We start from the raw sequence: 16,721 nt of genomic DNA, 5'->3' as shown, positions 1-16,721 counted from the left end.
ATACCTGGGTGTGTGGAGCGTATACCCGGGTGTGAGGAGAGTATGCACAGGCGTGGGAAGAGAATACCCTGGTGTATGGAGGGTATACTCGGAGGCGAGGAGAGTATGCCTAGGTGTGAGAGACCTTACCCAGCTATGAGAAGAGTATACCCAGGTCTATCGAGGTATACTCGGGTGTGAGGAGACTATAGTTGGGTGTGAGGACAGTATTCCCAGGTGTGAGGACAGTATTCCCACTTATACTCTCCACACACCCGAATATACACTCATCACACCTGAGTTTACACTCCACACACCCGGGTATATCCTCCATACACTCCATACTCTCCTCACGCCCACGTATACTCCCCTCACACCCTGGGTATACACTCCTTACACCTGGGTATACCTGGGTGTGAGGAATGTATACCCGGGTGTAAGGAGAGTATACCCAAGGTGCGAGGGGAGTATACCTGGGCGTGAGGAGAGTATACCCGGGAGTTTGGAGAGTATATCGGGTGTATGGAGGTTATACCCAGGTGTGCAGAGAGTATACCTGGGTGTGAGGAGGGCATACCCCAGGTGTGAGGAGAGTGTATCTGGGTGTGAGGAGAGTATACCCAGGTGTGAGGAGAGTATAACCAGGTGTGTAGAGAGTATACCCGGGTGTGAGGAGAAAATACCCAGGAGTGAGGAGAGTATACCAGGTGTGAGCAGACTGTACCCAGGTGTGAGGAGAGTGTACCCAAATGTGTGGAGTGTGTACCCGGTTGTGAGGAGAGTATACCCGTTGTATGGAGAGTATACCTGGATGTGTAGACTGTATACCTGGGTGTGAGGAGAATATACCCAAATGTGTGCAGAGTATACCCGGGTAAGAGGAAAATATCCCTGGGTGTGAAGAGAATATAGCCGGGTGTGAGGAGAGTATACCTGAGTGTGGGGAGAGTCTACTTGGTGTGTGGAGAATATACATGGTGTGCGGAGAGTATATCCAAGTGTGTGAAGAGTATGTCTGGGTGTTAGGAGAGTGTACCCGGGTGTGAGAAGAATATACTTGGGTGTGTGGGGGGTATACTCGGTTATGAGGAAAGTATACCCAGGTGTGTGGAGTGTATACCCAGGTGTGAGGAGAGTATACACAGGTGTGTGGAGGGTATACATGGGAGTGTGGAGTGTATACCCGGGTGTGTGGAGAGTACACCCAGGTGTGAGGAGAGTATACCCGGGTGTGTGGAGTGTATACCCGGCAGGTGGAGTGTATACCCAGGTGTGAGAAGTGTATACCCCAGTGTGTGGTGAGTATACAAGGGTGTGAGGAGAATATGCCCAGGTGTGAGGAGAGTATACCCAGGTGTGAGGAGAGTATACCGGGTGTGCAGAGAGTATACCTGGGTGTGTGGAGAGTATGCATGGGAGTATGGAGTGTATACCAGGGTGTGTGAAGTGTATACCCAGGTGTGAGGAATGTATACCCCAGTGTGTGGTGAGTATACATGGGTGTGAGGAGAATATACCTGGGATTGAGGACAGTAGACCCAAGTGTGAGGAGAGTATACTGGGTGTGCAGAGAGTATACCCAGGTGTGAGGAGAGTATACCCGAGTGTGCGAAGAGTATACCTGCGTGTGTGGAGAGTATACCCGCATATGTGGAGGGTATACCCAGGTGTGTGGAGTTAATACCTGAGTGTGAGGAGAGTATAACTGGGTGTGAGGAGACTGTACCCAGGTGTGAGGAGAGTGTACCCAGGTGTGTGGAGAGTGTACCTTGTTGTGAGGAAAGTATATCCTGTTGTGAGGAAAGTATACCCGGGCGTGTGGAGAATATACCCGCATATGTGGTGGGTATACCCAGGTGTGTGGAGTTAATACCTGGGTGTGAGGAGAGTACACCTGAGTGTGTGGAGAGCATACCAGGGTTTGAGAAGAGTATAACTGGGTGTGAGGAGACTGTACCCAGGTGTGAGGAGAGTGTACCCAGGTGTGTGGAGAGTGTACCTTGTTGTGAGGAAAGTATACCCTGTTGTGAGGAAAGTATACCCGGGCGTGTGGAGAATATACTCGCATATGTGGTGGGTATACCCAGATATGTGGAGTTTATACCTGGGTGTGAGGAGAGTACACCCAGTTGTGAGGAGAGTATGCCTGGGTGTGTGGAGTGTATACCGGGTATGAAGAGAGTATACCCGGGTATGAGGAGAGTGTACCCAAGTATGAGAAGAGTATACCCGGTGTGTGGAGAGTAAACCCGGGTGTGTGGAGAGTACACCCGGGTATGAAGAGAGTATACCCGGGTATGAGGAGAGTGTACCCGGTGTGTGGAGAGTATACCCGGGTGTATGAAAGGCATATCTGGGTGTAAGGAGAGTACACCCGGATGTGAGGAGAGTATACCTGGGCATGTGGAGGTATACCCAGGTGTGAAGAGAGGATACTCAATTGTGTGGAGGTTATACTCCAGTGTGAGGAGAATACATCATGTGTATGGAGGGTATACTCAGACGTGAGGAGATTACACCTGGGTGTATGGAGGGTATACTTGGATATGAGAAGATATACCTGGGTGTGAGAGACCTTATCCAGGTGTGAGGAGAGTTTACTTGGGTGTGTAGATGGTATACTTGGATAGGAGAAGAGTATACCCAGGTGTGTAGAGGCATACCCAGGTGTGAGGAGACTATAGCTGGGAGTGTGGACAGTATTCCTGGGTGTGTGGAGGATATACTTGGGTGTGAGGAGTGTGTTCTCGAGTGTGAGAGACTATACCCAGGTGTGTGGAGTGTATACCCGGGTGTGTGGAGAGTATACCCAGGTGTGAGGTGACTTTACACAGGTGTATGGAGAGTATTCCCAGGTGTGAGGAGAGTATACTTGGGTGTGTGAAGGGTATACCCTGTTGTGAGCACAGTATGCCCATGTGTGTGGAGTATAATTGCAGGTGTATGGGGAGTGTATCTGGGTGTGAGGAGAGTATACCCGGGTGTGAAGAGAGTATACCTGGGTGTGTGGATTGTAAACTCAGGTGTATGGGGGGGGGGGGGTATACCCGAGTGTGAGGAGAGTATACCTGGGTGTGTGGAGTGATTACTTGGGCTTGTGGAGAGTATACTCAGGTGTGTGAAGCTTCTGTCTGGGTGTGGGAAGAGTATACCCAGGTGTGAGAAGAGTATACCCGGGTGTGAGGAGGGTGTATCTTGGTGCGAGGAGAGTATTCCTGGTGTATGGAGAGTATTCACGGTGTGTGGAGAGTATACTCGGGTGTGTGAAGCGTCGATCTGGGTGTGAGGAAAGTATACCCGGGTCTGAGGAGGGTTTACTCGGGTGTGAGTGCGATTCGTGCTGTTCTCGGCGTGTACCTGGGTTTCTGACAGGCTCAGGCTGCTCGCTAGCTGCTTCCTCTCGGCTCCGACCACATAGTGATTCTTCTCAAAGGCTCTCTCCAGTCGGAGCAGCTGGGACGGGGAGAAGGCGGTGCGGATGCGTTTGGGTTTCCTGGCGAAGGGGCCGTGCAATAACATGGTCTCATGGGCAGTGTCAGTCCCTGTGAGGAGACAGAAGGGCAGGACAGCTCATGTCAGTCCGGGCTGCTCTGAAACGCTCTGGCTTGCCGGGCACTCCCAGAGAATTCATTCCCCTTTGGAAAAAGACAAATACTCCCCGAAATAGTCCCAAACTCCGCTCACTGCAGCTTCTTTCACTTTGTATGTTTCATTCTTGGTTTTTTACTCTCTCTTCCATTCCTGTATTTTTTTTATTTTTTTTTGATCTCTGAATTTCTTTATTTCTTATATTTTTTCTGTCACTCTTTTTCTTCCTTTTCACTCTCTCGTCCTTTCTCTTTGATTTTATTCTTCGTTTTGTATCTTTATTTTCCCTCCCAATCTATTTCTCCCTTTCATTCATTTCCTCTATCTCTCCTCCTCTTCGCTCATTCGTTTCTTTTATTATTCTGGAGTTTATTTTAACATTTCAGGAGATCGCTTTACATCCCGCAAAACTGGCCGGGGAAATAAAACTATCACAGCTTCCTTTAAGCGCTGTTTAAGCTTTAACTTTGCCGCATCTCAGCTGAAAAACTCCGTGGTCTCCTTTTGCCCCCGCTCAGAGCCTCACATCGAACCGGTTAGTGTTGCTTTTAAAAAGCCTCTCCCGACAGGTTTAGAGTTCTGCTGTTTATCTGGGAGATTCGCGGCGGTAACTAAGCCACAGAACCACTGGCGGAAAATGGGAGAATCTCCATGTTTTTGAAATGGTAATTCAGTTTAAAAATATTAATTGAAACGCACAATATTTACACACTATTTTTGTCTGCCTGCATCCACCTGTATATCTGTCTCACTTTACTTCAACTCTTATATACAAAGGGATTGGCGTTTAAGGTAAAACATCTCTTAGCACAATTATACAGGGTGTTGGTGAGAGCACACCAAGAGTGCTCAGTTTGGCTCTTGATATCTAAGGATGGATATACTTCCTTCGAGGACGTGTAAGATAGGTTCAGTAGACAGATCCCCAGGATGAAAGAGAGAGCTATCCTTTGAAGACAGCCGGAGTAGAATGGACTGTACTCTCTGGAGTTTACAAGAGTGAGAGATGAACCTCATTGAAACTTATCAAATGTTTAAGGGTTTTGACAGGGTCACACTGCGAGGCTGTTACCCCTGTCTGGAGAATCTCGAACACGGAGAGTTTCAGAATAAGGGGAAGAATTAAGGAAGAGATGGGGGGGAAATTTCTTCACCAGAATTTCTTTGGGATTCTCTACCCCAGTGAGTTCACAGAATCATAGAATGGTTACAGCACAGAAGGAGGCCATTCAGCCGATTGTGTCTGTGATAGCTCTCCGAAGGAGCAATTAACCTTGTGCCACTCCTACGCCTTCTCACTGTTGTATTAGGGGCGGGTTAACAGGAATAGGAGAATTACCTCCACTGAACTTTCGAAATGGAAATTTGAACAGGGGGTGAGCCGGTAAACTGCCCCCAGAATCGGCGCCCTCTCCCCCCCCCCCCCCCCCCCCACTGAACCCAATTTGATGCGGTGATAAGACAAGGCCCTTGGGAAGTCAAGACCTTTCTCAGATAACAATCCACTTCCCTCTTGAATGTCTCAATTGAACCTGCCTCCTCCAAACTCTCACCATCTGCTACGTGAAAAAGTTCTTCCTCATCGCTTCTTTTGCCAATTACCTTAGTTTGAATTGTGGATGCTCAGTCCCTGAATATATTCAAGACAGACAGCGATAGATTTTTGGGTACTAAGAGAATGAGGGGATATGGAGATAATGCAGGAAGGTGGATTTGAGGTAGAGACTCAGACAAGATTTTATTGAATACTGGATCAAGTTGAAGGGACTGAATGGCCTACTCCAGCTCCTATTTCCTATGTTCTTGTTTATTTCTGTATCTAGGTAGATAGATTAGATAGATGATAAATGGAGAAAATATTGTGTGCATTTGATGAAATATTAACCTCTCAGTGAAACGATCTGAGCCAGGCTGTTCTGCTGCGTTTTAAAAGCCCTATCACCGGCTCACTAATGGGAACGCTTTCTACACCGGAGCCTTTACTGTATCCCGTAAAGCAGTAAGATCTCGACTTCCCAAGGGCCTTGTCTTATTACCACATCAAATTGGGTTCAGTGTGGGGGGAGAGGGCGCCGATTCTGGGGACAGTTTACCGGCTCAGCCCCTGTTCAAACTTCCATTTCGAAAGAAAGTTCAGTGGAGGTAATTCTCCTATTCCTGTTAACCCGCCCCTAATACAACAATGTCAGCAACCTAACTGCCGATGTTCCCTGTCCCTCAAATACATAATAGCCCAGAGCCAAAACAGAGAATTTAATCTGTGTTTTTCTCTCTAAGAATGAGAAGCTTTGAAGGTGCCGGACATTTCGCCTCTGCCTGTCTTTCATATTTCCAACTATTTCAACCAGAAACATCCTTCAATAACCGGGGAGACAGCTCACACGCTGTATTCTCTCTTCACTGGAACGAATTTTAGTGAAATGCTTATTTCAAATGAGATTCACTTGCAGGTCTGCCAACGGAACAAACCGCTTTCTCCTCTCACAAACACGCACAGAATGAGTCCTTACTTTCTCTCTCGCTTTATCTCCCTGTCTTCCTTCCTTCTTGTCTTCTGTTTACAGTCTTTTTTCGCTTTCGTTCTTGTCATTTTCTCACTCTCGCCATTATTCCGTCGCTCTCTCTCATTTGCTCTTTCTCACTCCCGCTCTCTCCCAAACCCCTCTCCCTCATTATCACACCCTCGCTCACCCACTCCCTTTCGCTCTCTCGTTCATTCACTCACACTTTCTCACTCCCTCTCTCATTCACTCCCTCTCACATACTCTCTCTCTCTCCGTCGTTTTCTCTTCTTTGCTCCCTTCCCCCTCTATCACTCATTCCCTGTCATTCTATTACCTTTCTTTGTTTCTCCCCTTTTATCCTTCACCCTATCAATCTATCACTCTATCCCTCACTTTCTCTTCCTCACTTCCTTTCTTCCTCTGTATCACTCTCTCCATCACTCTCCATCGCATTCTCACTTTATCCCTCACTCTCTCTCTTTCTCTACAACACTTGCACTCTATCATATCCTCATTTTCCCCTCACTTCCTTTCTCCTGCTTTCACGAACGCGAAACATCTTATACTCACCCGTTTTTAATCGAAATGACTTGTAAACCTTTGGGAGCAGAATTGAAACATCCCAGAGGTTAAAAAGGTCTATTATTTTCTCAGTTCACAATTATTTTTTGTTAAATATTTTTCTCCCATTGAAATAATCTGACCCATCCTGGATTTACAGCACTCTCTCCGGATCTCCCGCAATGCCTGCCCTCCCAATCATTCTTCTGAAGTATGTTTTATAGGTGGTAATGTTAAAAGTTAGGACCGAGCCTCGGCTAACTTCGACCTAACAAAGAGTAACTTTAAAACATGGATTAAATGATGATTTGTTTAATTTATTTGACTTCTTTTTGAGGTTTACAAATAAAGCAGTCAGTTTGATCAATGGCGCTCAGTGGATTAATCATTGTTCCCCACCTCGCTGAGGAGTTGGTGTCCGTCAGCAAATGAAAAGTTAGCCCACAAAACTGACCGTGAAAAATCGAAATTAAGGTGAGAAACTGAGTGATTCGAAATTAAACGGGACTGAAATCGACTTTTTAAATTAATATGTTGTACTGTTTTATTTTAAAATAAAATCTTCGTGTTACAAAAATGCGATGTGAGTGATAATGCAGCAAGATTGGATTTAAGCAAGATTGTTTGCGTTGCTGTGATAATGTTAGATGTTGCTTGAGTCAGAAAAACCATCCCTGTACCCTTGCCTCTTCTACATCTTCAATCCGCCCATATTGTCAGGGCCCATTTCAGTGACTAATAATATCTTGAGATAACATGTAACATATATTCCTCATCCCCTTAGAGTGTGAATTTTTAATTCATTCAGAAACAAAACAAAAATCATTCTTAATTGTTCAAAAGCAAGTCACTTTGGCCCACTGTAAAATATCACGACAGGACGATGCCATTCAGCCCTGTTGAGTCTCTTTTACCATTCAATTATATCTTGACTGTTCCACACCTCAACTCTTATTGAGCCGTCTTCATGCCTCACCCAACAAAACGCTATCAATCTCACTCCTGAAAATTTGAATTGACCCCCCCACCCCCAGCATCTACAGCCTTTTGGGGGAAGAGAGTTAAATGCCTCAGTTTGAACCCTCCCTCCGTCAGATTGATATTGCAACCAGTTCCATAAATATGATGTTTTACAACATCACAAATTAAACTGCAGCACAATCAACGGCGTAAGCAATAATGTGACAGGTAAGATATGACGGCGTGTCTTTTCGTTTGTCTGACAATGCCCTGGAACGCATTCTCAGCCCGTTGTATTTGCTTTAGAATTTCTTTTGCTGGAGTTGTTTTTTTTTTTGTTTGAGTATCTGGTTCGGAGCTGTTTTGAACCCTTGAGGCGAGGAGGTTGTGTTACTCTTTAAACTTTCTTTTTCTCCCCCTGCGCCTTTAAAGGATGTTTATAGGAATGTGTATTTGGTCTAAAGGTATTCCATGTAGAATTATTGTATATAAACCCCACACAGCGAAGCCTTGAAATGGAAATAGGTTACAAGGCGTTCTGTACACTAAGAACAGCTTATTCTAAATGAATGTAATTCGTTTTATTCGCCCTTTCGTGTTAGTTGTCTCCGACTACTTGAAATTAAATTAAAACTTGTTCATTCTACGGTGACAAATAAGGATAGATAAAACTTCTTCCGTTCTTTCAGGCTTGAATTATGTCGGTGCGTAGAAGGGGACTTCTTTGGGAAAAAAAGGTAAAATTAATCTTTGCTCGGATATTGAAACAGTTTAAATAAAGGGGTTTTAAAAGCCTTTAGTCCGAAATGTCAGTTCACCATTTGCTGCCAATTCAATTCCCACACTTTATAGCACAAGATTCAAAAACATCATTAGACAAGGAGCTTCGCAAAGATACTCAACCATATAAATTCATCTATAGTCAAATATATATTCATATTTCTTATACATCTGCATACACATACCTGTACGGAAGCAAATGCACACCCAGATATACAAACACACGCCTTTTATATATAAACTAATGTCGAAGTTACAATTATTTATATTAACAAAATCATATACATGATATAATTATTTACATTTATTACATATTTATAGATACACAATAACATCATTATATCACCATTACATATCAATACAATTATAAATAGAGGTTACAATTTATATTAGCAACCTTATATAAGCTTTGCAATATTTATAGTTATCAATGATGTGAAATATATAAGCCGTATTTTGAAACTATCTCTATATCGATTATGTATATATCATAGTTCAGATATTCATTACCGTCTCTGTACAGCACATCTACATATATATCCTTATAGTGAATAGTTTTGTAGTAATGTTTCTATATATTATCGTTTCTACTTTAGTTTCTATATACTATCGTTCCTATATTAATTTCTATATATTAGAGTCTCTATTGTGTTTGGGATGAACTCATCTTTACCTGAACATTCCGCTTACCTTGAAATCTGTGGCCAAAGAATCGATTCCTCAGGACCCAGGGGTAGAAGTTGAGCGGGTCTCTGTGCTGAGGCGCGAAGAATGGGTGAGGGGTTTGCAGGTGGTGAGTGCCGAGCTGCTGAGGGTGAACGGGCAGCGAGGGATGAGTGACCGCCTCCTGGAACATCAGGTCCGGCCCGGAGTACAGAGAACGACCCGCTGTCTGGAAGCTATTGGCGAAAGCATCGGCGGAGGGCGGGTAGCTGACGGCGGTGGGACGGAGCGGCTCCTCCGGGGACAGCGGGTTGTTATCCTTCGCTACCAGGGACTCGATGGTAAAACAGCGCTTGGTGGCTGAGTGGAACATGTTTTTGTTGAAAAAAAATATATAGAAATAAAGTCTGCAGCTTATATTCTCATGCAGGTTTGACAGGAGAGGCACAGTGTGCGGCTTGATAAGTGGGATAGACGTATCAGAAGTGCACCCAGAACAGAGACATTCGTATAGTCTGTTCAAATCCCAGATGAAGTGTTGAGCAGCCACATCCTCATTAGAGCCAGTGTTTCTGTTGTGTGTGGTTTTTTTTGAGACTGGGAGGAGGTGGAGGAGGGAGGAGACAAAGGGGCGGGAGGCTGGTGGAATATGTTGATACCTGGCTGTGGGATTGGCCGGCAGGTCTTCACCTGCCCAAGTGGAAGTTTGGAGAGGACACCTGGAAGTTGCAGTCTGCTGGAAAACCTGGTGCGAATTTCGACCAGCGGCTGGAGCGAGGTTTCAGCCGGGATTAGGAAGGGAGGTTTGCAGTCCAGCGGTCGGGATGAAGGCGGACTCCATCTACCTCACCTCCTGCTAGGTTTCTGACCTGTGCTGAATGAAGAGAAATCTGCGGCGAGCCCACAGATTACAGAAATAAAAACAGAAAGGTCTGGCAGTATCTGTGGAGAGAGGAACACAGTTAATGTTTCAGGTCTCTGACCTTTCATCAGAACTGGCCATCCTCTGAAACGTTAACTCTGTTTCTCTCTCCACTGATACTGTGAGACCTGCTGAGTATCTCCAGCACTTTCTATTTTTATTTCAGATTTCCAGCATCTGCAATATTTTGCTCTTGAAACTAATTACAGAGTCCGATATACATTAAATCAGAATTCGCCTGGGAGTAGGGATAGTTATTCTGATGTGTGTGATATTTATAAAGTTTTATAGTTCATGCTAAATATTTCATATTTTAATCTGTGCTTTGTGTTACTCTGTGACTGTGAAATATGTTTATTGCACATTATGTAGATGCTAATCACAAATTCCGTTGTTATTCATTTCTCAAAACCCTCTGGAGAAAGGTCCCATGGCGTAGGACATCACCAGGATTGAAAGGAGGTAAATAAGCATTGGTTGATAAATTGACACCAGGATTGAGTTTAAAAGGTTGTATTAGGCAGAACTAGTGGGAGGTAATGAGTTCCACAGGTTTGAGATCCTGCGACTGAATTCAAGGATGAGATGTTGAGGATTGGTATCCTGAGGAGGTGTTGGTTTGAAGAGGGTTGTTTGGAGTTCAGTATGGACAAGAGAGGAAAATTGAATGTGTGTATATGTGTGCAAATACTATTATATCTGTGTGTGTCTAAAGATTGCTTCATATGTGTGTGTGAAGATTGTTATTGATGTATGTGGGAAGATTGTTATATATGTGTATGTGAAGATTGTTCACATGTGCATGAGGTTTGTTATAGGCGTGTGCATGAAGATTAACTATGTGTATGTAAAGATTGTTTTATGTGTGTGAAGATTGTTATATATGTGTGTTTAAACATTGTTTTGTGTGTGTGAAGATTGTTTTTGTGTGTGTGTGAGGATTGTTATTTATGTGCGTGTGTAGATTGTTTTTGTGTGTGTGTGAGGATTGTTATTTATGTGTGTGTGTAGATTGTTATATATGTGTGTTTGAAGATTGTTATGTGTGTGTGTGAGGATTGTTATTTATGTGTGTTTGAAGATTGTTATGTGTGTGTGTGAGGATTGTTATTTATGTGTGTGTGTAGATTGTTTTTGTGTGTGTGTGAGGATTGTTATTTATGTGTGTGTGTAGATTGCTTTATATGTGTGTGTGAAGATTGTTTTGTGTGTGTGTGTGAAGATTGTTATTTATGTGTGTGTGTAGATTGTTATTTATGTGTGTTTGAAGATTGTTATGTGTGTGTGTGAGGATTGTTATTTATGTGTGTTTGAAGATTGTTATGTGTGTGTGTGAGGATTGTTATTTATGTGTGTGTGTAGATTGTTTGTGTGTGTGTGTGAGGATTGTTATTTATGTGTGTGTGTAGATTGCGTTATATGTGTGTGTGAAGATTGTTATTTATGTGTGTTTGAAGATTGTTATGTGTGTGTGTGAGGATTGTTATTTATGTGTGTGTGTAGATTGTTATATATGTGTGTGTGAAGATTGTTTTGTGTGTGTGTGTGAAGATTGTTATTTATGTGTGTGTGTAGATTGTTATTTATGTGTGTTTGAAGATTGTTATGTGTGTGTGTGAGGATTGTTATTAATGTGTGTGTGTAGATTGTTATATATGTGTGTGTGAAGATTGTTTTGTGTGTGTGTGTGTGAAGATTGTTATTTATGTGTGTTTGAAGATTATTATGTGTGTGTGTGAAGATTGTTATTTATGTGTCTGTGTAGATTGTTATATATGTGTGTGTGAAGATTGTTTTGTGTGTGTGTGTGAAGATTGTTATTTATGTGTGTGTGTGAAGATTGTTTTTGTGTGTGTGTGTGTGAGGATTGCTATTTATGTGTGTGTGTGAAGATTGTTTTTGTGTGTGTGTGAAGATTGTTATTCATGTCTGTGTGAAGATTGTTATATATGTATGTGTGAAGATTGTTTTGTGTGTGTGTGAGGATTGTTATATATGTGTGTGTGAAGATTGTCTTGTGTGTGTGTGTGTGTGTGTGTGAAGGTTGTTATTTATGTGTGTGTGAAGATTGTTTTGTATGTGTGTGTGTGAGGATTGTTATTTATGCGTGTGTGTGAAGATTGTTTGTGTGTGTGTGTGTGTGAAGATTGTTATTTATGTGTGTGTGAAGATTGTTTTGTATGTGTGTGTGTGAGGATTGCTATTTATGTGTGTGTGTGAAGATTGTTTTGTGTGTGTGTGAAGATTGTTATTCATGTCTGTGTGAAGATTGTTATATATGTATGTGTGAAGATTGTTTTGTGTGTGTGTGAGGATTGTTATATATGTGTGTGTGAAGATTGTCTTGTGTGTGTGTGTGTGTGTGAAGGTTGTTATTTATGTGTGTGTGAAGATTGTTTTGTATGTGTGTGTGTGAGGATTGTTATTTATGCGTGTGTGTGAAGATTGTTATATATGTGTGTGTGAAGATTGTTATCTGTGTGTGTGAAGATTGTTTTATATGTGTGTGTAGATTGTTTTATATGTGTGTAGATTGTTATATGTATGTGAAGATTGTTATATATATGTGTGTAGATTATTATATTGTGTGTAAAGACTGTTATATATGTGTGTGAAGATTGTTACTTATGTATGTGTGAGGATTGTTATATATGTGTTTGAGAAGATTGTTAATATGTGTGTTTAGATTGTTATATACATCTGTGAAGACTGTAATATATGTGTGTGAAGATTGTTATATATGTACGTGTGTGAATACTGTTATCTGTGTGTGTGAAGATTGTTTTATATGTGTGTGTAGATTGTTACATATGTGTGTGTAGATTATTACATATGTGTGTGAAGATTGTTATGTATGTGTGCGAAGATTGTTATATATGTGTGTAAAGATTGTTATTTATTTGTGTGTGAAGATTGTTATATATGTGTGTGTAGATTGTTACATATGTGTGTGTAGATTATTACATATGTGTGTGAATATTGTTATGTATGTGTGTGAAGATTGTTATGTATGTGTGTAAAGATTGTTTTGTATGTGTGTGTGTGAGCATTGTTATTTATGTGTGTGTGTAAAGATTGTTTTTGTCTGTGTGTGAGGATTGTTATTTATGTGTGTGTGTGTGTGAAGATTGTTTTTTGTGTGTGTGTGAAGATTGTTATTCATGTGTGTGTGAAGATTGTAATATATGTGTGTGTGAAGATTATTTTGTGTGTGTGTGTGAAGATTGTAATATATGTGTGTGTGAAGGTTGTTGTGTGTGTGTGTGTGTGTGAAGATTGTTTTGTGTGTGTGTGTGAAGATTGTTTTGTGTGTGTGAAGATTGTTATTTATGTGTGTGTGAAGATTGTTTTGTGTGTGTGTGAAGATTGTTATTTATGTGTGTGTGTGAAGATTGTTTTGTGTGTGTGAAGATTGTTATTTATGTGTGTGTGTGAAGATTGTTTTGTGTGTGTGTGTGAAGATTGCTATTTACATGTGTGTAAAGACTGTTATTTATATGTGTGTGAAGATTGTTATATATGTGTATGTGAAGATTGTTATCTGTGTGTGTGAAGACTGTTTTATATGTGTGTGTGGATTGTTATATGTATGTGAAGACTGTTTTATATGTGTGTGTAGATTGTTATATGTATGTGAAGATTGTTTTATATGTGTGTGTAGATTGTTATATGTATGTGAAGATTGTTTTATATGTGTGTAGATTGTTATATGTATGTGAAGATTGTTATATATATATATGTGTGTAGATTATTATATTGTGTGTAAAGACTGTTATATGTGTGTGTGAAGATTGTTACTTATGTATGTGTGAAGATTGTTATATATGCGTTTGAGAAGATTGTTAATATGTGTGTTTAGATTGTTATATACATCTGTGAAGATTGTTATATATGTGTGTCTAGATTGTTACATATGTGTGTCATTATTACATATGTGTGTGAAGATTATTATGTATGTGTGTGAAGATTGTTATGTATGTGTGTAAAGATTGTTATGTATGTGTGTAAAGATTGTTATTTATTTGTGTGTGAAGATTGTTATATATATGTGTGTAGATTGTTACATATGTGTGTGTAGATTATTACATATGTGTGTGAAGATTGTTATGTATGTGTGTGAAGATTGTTATGTGTGTGTGTGAAGATTGTTATTTATATGTGTGTAGATTGTTACATATGTGTGTGTAGATTATTACGTATGTGTGTGAAGATTGTTATGTATGTGTGTAAAGATTGTTATATATGTGTGTAAAGATTGTTATTTATTTGTGTGTGAAGATTGTTATATATATATGTGTGTAGATTGTTACATATGTGTGTGTAGATTATTACATATGTGTGTGAAGATTGTTATGTATGTGTGTAAAGATTGTTATTTATTTGTGTGTGAAGATTGTTATATATGTGCGTGTGTGAATACTGTTATCTGTGTGTGTGTAGATTGTTACATATGTGTATGTAGATTGTTAGATATGTGTGTGTAGATTATTACATATGTGTGTGAAGATTGTTATGTATGTGTGTGAAGATTGTTATGTATGTGTGTGAAGATTGTTATGTATGTGTGTAAAGATTGTTATTTATTTGTGTGTGAAGATTGTTATTTATTTGTGTGTGAAGATTGTTATTTATATGTGTGTGAAGATTGTTATATATATGTGTGTAGATTGTTACATATGTGTGTGTAGATTATTACATATGTGTGTGAAGAATGTTATGTATGTGTGTGAAGATTGTTATGTATGTGTGTAAAGATTGTTATTTATTTGTGTGTGAAGATTGTTATTTATTTGTGTGTGAAGATTGTTATTTATATGTGTGTGAAGATTGTTATATATGTGTGTAAAGATTGTTATTTATTTGTGTGTGAAGATTGTTATATATGTGCGTGTGTGAATACTGTTATCTGTGTGTGTGTAGATTGTTACATATGTGTATGTAGATTGTTAGATATGTGTGTGAAGATTGTTATGTACGTGTGCATGAAGATTGTTTTATATGTGTGAAAATTATTTTATTTGTGTATGTAAAGATTGCTATATATGTGTGTAAAGATTGTTATAGTAACATTCGCACCACACAAGTACCAGGCAATGATCATCTCCAATCTTACCATCTCCCCTTGACATTCAACAGCAATACTATCGCATAATCCCTCACCATCAACATCCTGGGGTTGCCATTGTGCAAAAACTGAACAGGGCCAGCCATATAAATACTGTGGCTACAAGAGCAGTTCAGAGGATGGGAATTCTGCGGTGAGTAACCTACCTCCTGACTCCCCAAAGCTTTTCACCAGGAGTGTGATGGAATGCTCTCCACTTTCCTGGATGAGTGAGGCTCCAAGAACTCAGGAAGCTTGGCATTATGCAAGACAAAGTAGCCCACTTGATCGGCACCCCATCCACTATCTGAAACATTCACTCCTTCCATCACCAAAAAACACAGTGGGATCAGTGTGTACCATGTACAAATTCACTGCAACAACTCGCCAAAGCTCCTTCGACAGCACCTTCCAAACCCATGACCTCTTCCACCTAGAAGGGTAAGGACAGCAGAGGTATGGAAACATCACCAAATACAAATTCCCCTCCAAGCCACACACAGTCCTGACTTGGAACTACATCGCTGTTCCTTCACTGTCGCTGGACCAAAAACCTGGAATTCATTCCCGAACAGCACTGTGGGTGTACTTACATGAGATGGACTACAACAGTTCAAGGAGGCGGCTCACCACCACTTTCTCAAGGGCAATTAGGGATGGGTAATAGATGCTGACCAAACCAGTGACACCCACATCCCATGAAATAATAAAAAAAATGTATGTGGAATGTGGATTTTCTTTAGAAATATGCATGTGTATGAAGATGGTTATATATGTTTGTGTGTGAAGATGGTTATATATGTTTGTGTGTGAAGATTGTTATATCTGTATGGGTAAAGATTGTTATCGATGTGTGTGTGGATTGTTTTAGAAATATATACAGTATACAGTAAATGGAAAAGTCCTGGGGAAAATTGATGTACAGAGAGATTTGGGTGTTCAGGTCCATTGTTCCCTGAAGGTGGCAACGCAGGTCAATAGAGTGGTCAATAAGGCATACGGCATGCTTTCCTTCATCGGACGGGGTATTGAGTAAAAGAGTTGGCAGGTCATGTTACAGTTGTATAGGACTTTGGTTCGGCCACATTTGGAATACTGCGTGCAGTTCTGGTTGCCACATTAGCAAAAGGATGTGTTTGCTTTGGAGAGGGTGCAGAGGAGGTTCACCAGGATGTTGCCTGGTATGGAGGGCGCTAGCTATGAAGAGAGGTTGAGTAGATTAGGATTATTTTCATTAGAAAGACGGAGGTTGAGGGGGGACCTGATTGAGGTGTACAAAATCATGAGAGGTATAGACAGGGTGGATAGCAAGAAGCTTTTTCCCAGAGTGGGGGATTCAATTACAAGGGGACACGAGTTCAAAGTGAAAGGGGAAATGTTTAGGGGGGATATGCGTGGAAAGTTCTTTACGCAGAGACTGGTGGGTGCCTGGAACGCATTGCCAGCGGAGGTGGTAGACGCGGGCACGATAGCGTCTTTTAAGATGTATCTAGACAGATACATGAATGGGCAGGAAGTAAAGAGATACAGACCCTTAGAAAATAGGCGACAGGTTTAGATAGAGGATTTGGATCGGCGCAGGCTTGGAGGGCCGAAGGGCCTGTTCCTGTGCTGTAATTTTTTCTTTGCTCTTTATATGTGTATATGAAGATTGTGCGTG

At 41.2% G+C, this 16,721-nt stretch overlaps 1 protein-coding gene and 1 long non-coding RNA gene across 2 annotated transcripts in view; one reads left to right on the top strand and one right to left on the bottom strand.

Annotated features, from left to right (window-relative positions):
- Positions 1-9,626, bottom strand: part of emx1 (empty spiracles homeobox 1) — a 37,925-nt gene extending 28,299 nt beyond the window's left edge. The window contains exons 1-2 of the mRNA XM_068028666.1: positions 9,063-9,626; positions 3,337-3,521 (exon numbers count right to left, since the gene is read on the bottom strand). Of these exons, the coding sequence (XP_067884767.1) occupies positions 3,337-3,521; positions 9,063-9,408 (531 nt within the window). The 5' untranslated portion in view covers positions 9,409-9,626. The remainder of the gene's footprint in view (positions 1-3,336; positions 3,522-9,062) is intronic.
- LOC137367701 (uncharacterized) lies at positions 7,736-16,265 on the top strand. The gene is made up of 4 exons (XR_010974189.1): positions 7,736-7,820; positions 8,282-8,329; positions 10,383-10,419; positions 15,094-16,265. It is a non-coding gene; the product is annotated as an uncharacterized lncRNA (long non-coding RNA).
- Positions 16,266-16,721: the final 456 nt, after the last annotated feature.

The sequence above is a fragment of the Heterodontus francisci genome, chromosome 1 (genome assembly GCF_036365525.1).
Source record: "Heterodontus francisci isolate sHetFra1 chromosome 1, sHetFra1.hap1, whole genome shotgun sequence".
Lineage (NCBI taxonomy): Eukaryota > Metazoa > Chordata > Chondrichthyes > Heterodontiformes > Heterodontidae > Heterodontus > Heterodontus francisci.
Note: the sequence above shows the minus strand (reverse complement) of the source record. Positions and strands in the feature narration are given on the sequence as shown.